The sequence below is a fragment of the Periplaneta americana genome, chromosome 4 (genome assembly GCF_040183065.1).
Source record: "Periplaneta americana isolate PAMFEO1 chromosome 4, P.americana_PAMFEO1_priV1, whole genome shotgun sequence".
NCBI classification, from domain to species: Eukaryota; Metazoa; Arthropoda; class Insecta; order Blattodea; family Blattidae; genus Periplaneta; species Periplaneta americana.
Window position 1 is genome coordinate 188,623,369 of NC_091120.1, and position 11,544 is coordinate 188,634,912.

The 11,544-nt window shown below is 37.4% G+C and overlaps 1 protein-coding gene across 2 annotated transcripts in view; it reads left to right on the forward strand.

Moving 5' to 3' along the window:
• Positions 1-11,149, forward strand: part of LOC138698534 (uncharacterized) — a 137,044-nt gene extending 125,895 nt beyond the window's left edge. The window contains exons 5-6 of one of the 2 annotated variants that reach the window (XM_069824533.1): positions 4,488-4,563; positions 6,812-6,830. In XM_069824533.1, the coding sequence (XP_069680634.1) occupies positions 4,488-4,563; positions 6,812-6,817 (82 nt within the window). In that variant the 3' untranslated portion in view covers positions 6,818-6,830. Of the gene's footprint in view, positions 1-4,487; positions 4,564-6,811; positions 6,831-7,352 lie in introns of those variants that run through there. The other variant, XM_069824532.1, reaches the window with a different exon arrangement.
• Positions 11,150-11,544: the final 395 nt, after the last annotated feature.

Sequence of the window (11,544 nt, forward strand, 5' to 3'; positions counted from 1 at the left end):
ACTAGAACAATATGAAATATACCAACACACTAAAACACACCCCGATCAAATTCTCAACACACAGATCAATTTCAGTACACACACACTATTTGACTCCACTTTTCAACAATCAAACGCACCCACACAACAGGCAGAGAAGTTCGAGATGACGCCGAGATCTAGTAGGCTCTGACAAGGGAAGGTTTTCGGCTCGAACATTAATTTTTGGTTAAAAATTTGTACAGACGCTTACCTCACAATGGTGATGAAGACCGTAAAAGCATTCATTTGTGTAACTCTCAGTTTGGTTGGTATTGGTCAATACACTTCTTTAAAAAATGTACATGAGGATTCTCTATAAAATGCATGAAACAGCATGGAGCAGAGCAATAAGCACAACACGCAGAAGCAACACCTGAACAATCTTCTGAACCACACTCCAGTGCTGAAAACTCAAGTGCCACCTGAATTACATTTTTGAAGTCCGAGACTTGTTCAGGATTCACGTAACCAGCCGACTGCCAGGAATACTGAAGCATATGGCGGTATACTATAGCAGACCACTGGTTATGAATAACAGAGTGCATTTTCATTATAAACACTCGATTTCCCAAGTTAAGTTCTGGATTCTCAGCAAGAGTCCTTATGTAATCTGTTATCCTCCGAGCATATATTTTGTATTGTCTAAGGAAATAGATATTCAGAGGCTGGATATATTTAGTTTTTTTTTAGGGGAAATGATCATACATTCCATGTCCTAGCCTTGGAATGATTCATTTATTAAGGTTGCGTCCTTGTGCGCATTCAATGACTCACACAACAGTATATACTTTTGATTAGCTGCAATATTTTCAGACAGAACGTTGAAGAAAAATGTTCTTAAATGGGCTTTAGACATTTTACCACTCGCACTAGCTTCTAGGCTAGGCTAGGCTCACGGGTAAGGTGTCCCATCCCCTTAACTTGTGCAGTGCTCTCCCCACCCCTCAACTTGTACAGTGCTCTAACAGACAAACCACACATTACACAAACGAATGCTTTTGGGAGCTTTACAGAGATGTAAAGATGGGCCTGTATACAAATTTTGGATACGAAATTCCTGTTCGAGCCGAAACCCTTCCCTTGTGAGGATGGTGTGATGAAGCACCGAAGCAGCTGTAAGCCGCACAGACTTACATAATTAACACGAGTAAGTCCGCTAGTTAATCAATTACTTATAAGTCATTTGATCTAAATTTTAACACGCTTAATTATTTTCAGAAGTCTAAATATTGTATACTGTATATGCATTCAAAGAAGTCCTTTATAAATGTCAATGTGTCTCCCAACACTGCTTTCTCGTGCAAGTGAGCCGTCTGCCAGTAAATTGCAATCCACTTCTGCATTTAAAAGTGCAGTTGTACTTACATATACACGAGTACGGTGCTCCATATAGTACTAGGACTGTTGTGAACGTCTTTTGACACTGTAGCTTGTAAGATTGAAATGCTGGCAGAGGAAGTCACAATTCGAAACCACATTTTCTCAAATTCTGTAGTGTTTGTAAATAATTTCCCTGCACAATAGTTCTCAGGAAAGGACTACACAAATTTAACCATCTTATATTTTACGTACAGAATACTTGCTTACAAATGGCTTTTAAGGAACCCGCAAGTTCATTGCCACCCTCACATAAGCCCACCATCGAACCCTATCCTGTGCAAGATTAATCCAGTATCTATCATAATATCCCACCTCCCTCAAATCCATTTTAATATTATCCTCCCATCTACGACTTAGCCTCCCTAAAGATCTTTTTTCCTCCAGTCTCCCAACTAATACTCTATATGCATTTCTGGATTCGTACATACATGCTACATGCCCTGTCCATCTCAAACGTCTGGATTTAATGTTTCTAATTATGTCAGGCGAAGAATACAATGCGTGCAGCTCTGCATTGTGCAACTTTCTCCATTCTCCTGTAACTTCATCCCTCTTAGCCCCAAATATTTTCCTAAACACCTTATTCTCAAATATCCTTAATCTCTGGTCTTCTCTCAAAGTGAGAGTCCAAGTTTCATAACCATACAGACCAATCGGTAATATAACTGTTTTATAAATTCTAACTTTCAGATTTTTTGACAGCAGACTAGATGACAAAAGTTTCTCAACCGAATAATAGCAGCAATTTCCCTCATATTTATTCTGCGTTTAATTTACTCCCGAGTGTCGTTTATATTTGTTACTGTTGCTCCAAGATATTTGAATTTTTCCACCTCTTCAATGGATAAATCTCCAATTTTTATGTTTCCATTTCGTACAATATTCCGGTCACGAGACATAATCATATACTTTGTCTTTTCGGGATTTACTTCCAAAAACCAATCGCTTTACTTGCTTCAAGTAAAATTTCCGTGTTTTCCCTATTCGTTTGTGGATTTTCTCCTAACATATTCACGTCATCCACATAGACAGCAGCTGATGTAACCCGTTCAATTCCAAACCCTCTCTGTTATCTTGAACTTTCCTAATGGCCTATTCTAGAGCAAAATTAAAAAGTAATGGTGATAGTGCAGCTCCTTTTTTACGTACAGAATATGAATAGATATTCGTTAATTTGGAACATAAAACAATGATATAAACACTTGATAAAGATCTTGTTGAAGTATAATTGGTTCATAGAAGTTATATATTCTGTGTTATGCTGATGATATAATTATGAAACCATTAGCCATGATACCATTAATAATACCTATACAGAGTAAACAATAAGTATGAAATATTGGTAACTTCTTACATTTTAATTTTACAAAAAAAAAAGTTTTATACAAAAGCTGTTGGAGATAAACCGTACAATATGTTACCAGTGTTCAGAAAAGTTAGTTATTCAGGTTATATAGTGTGTGACGGTAAACTTTATTTTTTTTAAATGGCATCCTATATTAAAATTTACATATTCCGAATTTCCATTAAATTTTACGTATGAATGTGTATAAATATTACCTGTTCACTCGTTTCATGTCTTTTAACTATTTATTTAAATTGTTTTGTGAATTTCAAACAGTAAAGCACCAGTAGCCCACCTCTGTGGAGTAACAGTCAGCACGTCTGACTGTGAAATGAGCAGACCTGGGTTCAAATCCAGGTTGAGACGAGTTGTCTGCTTGTTGGGGGTTTTTCCGGGGTTTTCCTTCAACCAATTGAAGCAAAATTGTTGGGTAACTTTCAGAGTTGGACCTCAGACTCATTTCGCCATCATTTATTCACTTATCATCATCATCATCAACATCATCATCATCATCATCATCATAACATAGTCCACACCTGTGGAGTAATGGTCAGCGCGTCTGGCTGCGAAACCGGGTTCGAATCCCGGTCAGGGCTAGTTACCTGGTTGAGGTTTTTTCCGGGGTTTTCCCACAACCCAATACGAGCAAATGCTGGGTAACTTTCGGTGCTGGACCCCGGACTTATTTCACCGGCATTATCACTTTCATTTCATGTATGTATGTATGTATTGCGAGTAATTTTACGGCTGTCGCCATCTCCTGCTTCTCAACTTCCAGATACTCTGGTTTTGCCAATCGTCCACTTGTAGACCCCTGCAGACCATATCCTCCTAAACCTCCTTGCTCCATTTTTTCATTGACCTTCCTCTTCTCATTTTTTCCGGGGGAGTCCACCTTCATTTCATTCAGACGCTAAATAACCTAGATGTTGATAAAGCATCGTAAAATAACCCAATAAAAAAAAATACCATAGCCCGGGTTAAGTTCACAATGTGGTTTGCTGTACCTGCACAAGAGCGCTGCTGTTTGGCTACCCAATCATTCTCAGAATAGCAGTGATAAGCACAATAAGCCTCAGGCTGCAGTGTAAGCCTTTGGGTCCCTCTTCCGTACAAGAGAAAAAAAAATACCAGGACATATGGAAGAATTTTTATTTGTAATAATTAGTAGACATGTTACATAGTAACAGTCAGCATTATTTTGTTTCTAAATAGATAGAATAAGCCAATAAGTCCACACCTGTGGAGTAACGGTCAGCTCGTCTGGCCGCGAAACCGGGTGACCCGGGTTCGAATCCCAGTCGGGGCAAGTTACCTGGTTGAGGTTTTTTCCGAGGTTTTCCCCTCAACCTAATACGAGCAAATGCTAGGTAACTTTCAGTGGCATTATCACCTTCATCTCATTCAGATGCTAAATAACCTGAGCTGTTGATACAGCATCGTAAAATAACCTATCTCCCCCCACAATAAGCCAATAAGAGTACCTTCTTGTCCCAGAATATTGTTGTCATCATTTTGTGGACGATGTTTTCCCCCCCAGAACTTTGATTGAATCTCAAAAGGAAAAATTTAAATGATGGGATGTGTTACAAGCAGACTATAAAGATATTTAATACCAGGAGAGTATTTTTCAAGGATTTTAACAGTACAAGGAAGATCTGCTGTCTGAATAACATGTATTTATTTGCTTGGAAGATGAATGTGGAATATTATGTCACTTATATTTTCTGCTTTATTTTAGGAAGCGATATGGAAATCGAGAGATGCTTGTCAATGAAGATGATTTCTATGATACAAATGATCTGAGAAATTTTGAGGTACGTATAGAATACAAAATATTTAAGTATTTTGACTTCAGTTGAAACAGTTTCCTTTTAATTCATTCTGTTTTCTCAAAGAGCTCATATATTTGTTGACTTAAAGTGTGCTGCTGTATCTTGGTTTATGTGGATCATACGCAGAGACTAAGAGGAGGCGGAAAATAGGAAGGATTGGAAAATGTTGGGTTTGTAGTGAAAGACCTGCCCTTGTGCAAGAAAACTGTGGATGAGTGTACAGTTGTACAGTTTTCTCTTATCAGGAAAGAAAACTGATACTGATACTGCTAATACAAGAGTATCTTTAAACAATGTTACTAGTATTATTATGATGTACCGAAATACATATAATATTTCCGTGCAGATATTCTGCGTCGTCATATGATGAAAGATGAGTGGAACGGAGAAAAATTCTCTCTGGCACCGGGATTTGAACCCGGGTTTTCAGCTCTACGTGCTGATGCTCTATCCACTAAGCCACACTGGATTCCCATCCCGATGTCGGATCGAATCTCCTCAGTTTAAGTTCCACCTCTTGGGTTCCCTCTAGTAGTCTACCCTCATGCACTGCGTCATAGATGTATGACAGTGGCACAATGTCCACACATGTGCAGAGGTGCACTCGTTATGAGTGACTAAGTGGCCGGGATTCGAGGGAATAAGCGCTGTCTTAAATCACTAAGTGATTATTTGCATATTATATATTATTATCATCACAGTCTACTATATACAGTCGCGAAGCTTAAGGTGATTTTTTGCAAATCTCGTGATAAAGCGCTCCAAGCGGTTAGCAACTAGAAACAATAGACTGTCCACGGTCGACTTTGGACTGTGTCGTATTTCCATCGAGTGCTAACTCGTTGCGTATTTCACATTGATACTTGTGAAATGTTCGTTATTGGTTGTAATGAAAATGTTAAGGGCTAAAATACAATAATTGGAATAATAATATTTTATTAGAGACGTAGAAAAATTAAGTTTGTTTTAATGAAATTGATTGATCACGTTTTATTTTCAATTCTGGTAGGATTATTATTGCTTAGGCCTACTTTTTTTTTTCAAAGGATATGTTTTTAATTATAGCTGTTAATTTTGTTGTTATTTTTATTTGTTACTTTACTAGAGACATAGAAAAAGTCTGTTACAATAAAATTTATTGATCACGTTTTATTTCCAATTCTGGTGTGATTATTATTGCTTAACCTCATCCCACTTTGTTAACTACGTAAGCCTACACTACAAGTACCGGTGCACGTTAAGTTACTCCATTAATTCATATTTCCATTATTATTGTTGTAAAGGCATATGCAAATTAATATTTATTGGTTTCATAGTTAATTATCGCTATAATCTTGAATGAGTGAAGCGATTATAGTAAATTTCAGTTCGTTTTGCACAAACAAAAATAATATTAACCTATTTCTTGCAGGTATCTTCGAGTTTATGGTGGAATTTAATATACTTCATTAAAATAATAAATTAACTTTATGCATTTAATATTTAAATAATGGAAGGAAGGTGTTAATTTTTCCAAAAGAACACAACGAAAGTGTAACATATTTTGTCGTCTACTAGGAGAGAGATCTGCGATGATGAGGCGATAGTAGCGATCCTAGTGGTGGGCAACTACCCATGTTTGCATTTTTACTACATATTGAGCTTTGCGACTGTATATAGTAGACTGTGATATTATGATGTACTGAAGTACATATGATATTTCCGTGCAGATATTCTGCGTCATCATATGATGAAAGATGAGTGGAATGGAAAAAATTCTCTCCGGCACCAGGATTTGAACCTGGTGGACAGAGCATCAGCACGTAGAGCTGAAAAAATGGGTGCCGGAGAGAATTTTCTCTGTTCCACTCATCTTTCATCAAATGTTAATAGTGTTATATTAATGCAATATATGTACCGGTATTGAAAGTGTAGAAAACTATGAACACGATCTTCTCATCTTGTAGTGGAGAAATATTATAAACTACAAGTATTAACAATTTTGACTTGTCAGCAATCCTTTATAATTCGCGTTTTAAAATAGGAATAATTTGAGAAGTTTATTAAAAACTGGGGACATTCCGGGGGTATATTTTAGCTGAGAACAAAAGTATGAATTCGGGGACTGTCCCCGAGAAATGGGGACTTCTGGTAACCTTATCATAATAGGAAACTCCTATAAGTCTGTGATTCGTTCCTATTTCTAAACCTAATGTTCTGTTTTTTTAAGTTATTTTTGTTTGTTTTGCAGCTCTGACCCTGCAACAGTATTAACAGTTTTGACTTGTCAATTATCCTTTATAATTTTTAAAATAGGAATAATTTGAGAAGTTTATTAAAAACCGGGGACATTCTGGGGGGTACATTTTAGCTGGGAACAAAAGTATGAATTCGGGGGCTATCCCCGAGAAATGGGGACTTCTGGTAATCTTATCATAATAGGAAACTCTTATAAGTCTGTGATTCGTTCCTATTTCTAAACCTAATGTTCTGTTTTTTAAGTTATTTTTGTTTGTTTTGCAGCTCTGACCCTGCAACAGTATTAACAGTTTTGACTTGTCAATAATCCTTTATAATTTTTAAAATTGGAATAATTTGAGAAGTTTATTAAAAACCGGGGACATTCCGGGGGTATATTTTAGCTGGGAACAAAAGTATGAATTCGGGACTGTCCCCGAGAAATGGGGACTTCTGGTAACCTTATCATAATAGGAAACCCGTGTAAATCTGTGATTCGTCCCTATTTCTAACCTAATGTTCTGTTTTTTAAGTTATTTTTGTTTGTTTTGCAGCTCTGACCGTGCAACAGTGGGTTCCAGCAGCAATACTACTACCAGGCTACACTAGGAGAGGAGTACTAACTGGATGACGAAGAAGCTGCAACATTGTAATTGTGTTCTGTATGTAGCACTAGTAGAAGAGCATCGAAGCCTTGTTCTTTTTTATTGTTTATTTTTATCTGTGATACAAAAGAAACTGGAAGTGAAAGTGGAGATGATATTGCCAGATTAGTTAGGTTTGCTCACTTAGAAGGACATTGTGCTAAGGATGCTTCAACATTGAACATCTTACAAACTGCAACCTCAGTAATACTCTATATACATGTACATCAGGTGGCAGGTAGGAATTAGTAGAACACTATCTTTTGTTTGGACGAAACAAACAATTTTTGCCATAGAACTCAGTTTTGTGTTACAAAGTCGAGAAAGAACATTGTTATTTGAGTATTTAATAAACGTGGAAGAGTTTTATATAACGTATGAAAATACTTCAAATACATAGGTTGGATAAAAAGTAATGGCAACACTGCTGTCACGTGACGATGGTGCGTTCGAGAGTTGCCAGCTGTATGGACATGAACAAGGACTGTTAGATGAGTTAGTGTAGCCAGCGGCGACAGTACTCTGTCAATCTACTGCAATGTGTAGAACGTTGACTTTCATGGGGATAGTGCATGCGCCCTAAGATCATGTTTACAAAACTAGAGCAACGTTCCTGGATCAAAATTGAAGTGGCACGAGGTCGTAGTGCACGAGAATGTTTTCAGGGACTGCGTGAAGCATGTGGCCATGCAGCGTTGCCATACCGCAGAATGGCATGATGAGTTAAAGCGTTTCGGGAAGGCCTTGTTGGACCAGTACCAAAGGGAAGGTGACTACTTTCTTGGACGAATCGTCGCTATGGACGTTTCGGGAAGGCCTTGTTGGAAGTGCTGTGAAGGTGATGTTCATTGTGGCGTATGACATTGATGGGGTAATACTGCACCGCGCTGTACCTCCAAGGCAGATGGTAAACATGGACTACTACTGCAGGTTCCTGCAGCACCACCTTCGTTCTACCCTCAGGAGAAAACGACGACACTTGGTTGTACAGAACCCCATCATTCTTCATGATAATGCAAGGAGTCACACCGCTGCTGCTGTCAAGGACCTCTTGCGCCGCTGGCAATGGGAGATTCTGGAACATCCTCCGTACTCACCCGATATGATCCATGTGATTACGATCTTTTCACCAAAGTGAAAGAACCACTGCGAGGGACCCGGTACAATACCAGAGATGAACTTATCCGTGCTTTAGGGCGGTCAATACGGAACATCAACAAAGATGGACGCGGTGATGGTGTAAGACGCCTTCCAAACATTTGGCAAAAGGTAATAAATAAGGGGGGCGACTATATAGAAGGTACGTAAATGTTGTACCCCTGTGAATAAAGCCATGTCAGAAATATCGAACTGTTGCCATCACTTTTTATCCAACCCAAGTATCTACAATAGGTCAGGTTGTTAAAGAGACTGACAACTGAGATTTCAACTATTCACCAGGACCAATGAGAACTTTTATACTTACCAACGTTGAAAAGCTGTGGAGCTCATCCAGCCTTCAGATCCATTGGTACAAGCACTACTTTGCTTTGAGGTGAAGTTAGCCGTAAATCGAGGAAACTATGTTTTACGTCTGCCATAAGGTTTGCTATCGCTTTTAAGGTGGTTTATTCTGTAACCTAGATGCAATAATAGTCGAAGCAGTAACTCTACCATTGTATTTGTTAGCCTACAACTATAATGGTGGTTGGATTTACAGACATTCGGCGTTGCTCAGTTACAAGATATTCACTCAGATGTGTTCAGTGTGCATGGACACATGGATCACATTATTCTCTATTTCTTATGCTTGATAAATAAGAAACAGGGATGGAAAAACTATAGCACTGGAGTAGACAAGATTCTGTAGATATTTAACTTGCCAAACACCAGTAAATATTTTCTATGTTATTAAGAAATGTGCGTGATTCGAAGTACAGGGACCAGCAGTTGGTTCAGACGAATTTCATCACACTGTTCAGAAATGACTGTAAGGTTTAGAAATATCATAATAACACAGTATATGGCTTGAACAATACAATTTATTGACATGTTATTTTTTTAAAATGACTACATCTTTTAGTAGGTTATTTTACGACGCTTTATCAACATCTTAAGTTATTTAGCATCTGAATGAGATGAAGGTGATAATGCCGGTGAAATTTTTCTCATATTGGGTTGAGGGAAAACACCGGAAAAAACCTCAACCAGGTAACTTGCCCCGACCGGGAATCGAACCCGGGCCATGACACATTTCAAGTGATTCCCTCTGTATCCTGTGGTTTTATTGCAATCTTAGCCAGAAATTGTTCATGATACATTGCAATAAACCTGAAACTTCTGCCTGTATCCCGTTCTTCAGATCTTGGAGGCAGTGTGGTGTGATTTGTAATACCATTCATTCATTTATTTTATTCCATAGATCTTACATGAGCAATGAAGCTTTAAGATGTGGAACAAGTCAAAATTTTACAATATTACAATTACAATTTTTACAAATTTTTACAGTTTTACAATTTAGTAATTTTCTACAATTTTTACAATTTTGTGCCATTTTTTACAATATTTTGGCGAGATGTAGTGAGATGAGGTGAGGTCCGAGGATTCGCCAAAATATTACCGGGCATTTGCCTTTTGGTTGGGGAAAACCTCGGAAAAACCCAACCAGGTAATCAAATCAAAGGAGGGTAATCAAATCAAAGGGGTTCATACCGAGGATTCGCCATAGACCCTCCGGTTTCAGTCCCACAGCTGTGGAAAACCTATGAAGAAACCATTCAATGAGACCAAAGGGGGATCCAACCCAAGCACGAACACAGCTCTGTATCAGCAGCCCAGCGAGTCTGCCGACTGAGCTACATTTATGGCTCTACTAAAAGTGTACAATACATAGCCAATCAGATTATTTCTTTGAGGTATCTTCACAAAAAAAAAAAAAAAAAAAAAAATCGGCAGCTGAAAGGTCTGGGGATTGAGCTGGCCAGTTGATATTGCCAAATCAAGAAATTAAGCATCCAGGGAAAAGATTTCTCAACAACCTCAGTATGTCTATGGCAGTATAGGGTGTTGCTCAGTCTTGATGAAACAAAATGCCAATCCCTGTTCAGTGTGTCTCTGAATGATGTAATTTAACTTACTGATATCTTTCAGCATTTATTATAAGAACTCTCTTGTAAAAAGTAGGGACCAATAATGACTAGTAGAAACAGCATACCGTACGGTTACCTTTTCACTGTGTATTGGCCTTTCATGCAATGCCTAGACAACGTTTAGTTGCTGCTCTCATTTCATTTTACAGTTCTGCCAAATTCATCAGAACTATTTTCGGGTAAAATTGTAACAAACCACGAAATGTTTTATTTTTAAATTGCATTGTTCAAGTCATATTCTATATTATTTTGATATTTCTAAATCTTATAGTTACTTCAGAACAGCAAACTGAAATTCGTCAGAATCAACTGCCAGACCTTGTGTGATTATAGAAATTATAGGTTTCTTTGGTTAATTGATCTTCAACATAATATCACACTTTCTCATCCCTGTATTATTACACTCATTATTTCTTTTGAGGAGAAACATAATTATTATAATAATGTTATTAGAGATTGTAGTCATCTTTTAATCTACATCGTTTGACTAAATTTTGTTACGTGAACGTTGATAATTTTTAAGAATTGTAATATGACGAATAAACTTGAAATAAATGAAATTTTAAAATAATATAAAAATATATTGAAATAACACATTCACACAGAACAGTATATTCAAAGCAACACTACCACTTACATATTGAACACTGAAACCAGAAATTAACTCTTATTCACTTTTAGCAAATTCAAAGTTCTAGGATAGTGCTGGTATTTTGATGTATGTTATTCATAATTTTTGTTGTGAGAGTATTTTGTGATGTTGCACTGTGTTGAGTCTAAAGAAACTGCTAGTGGTCCACAGGATTTAATGTTACAAATGGAGTCACGTAATTATTTGAATGACATCAACTGACGTAACATACTGTCGAATTTTAAACAGACTTTCTGTGCTTTGATGTAATGAACATCTTAAAAATATTAACGTATGCTAGCAGATCTATAATGTCTTCACATAAGTGACAATATTGACGCCA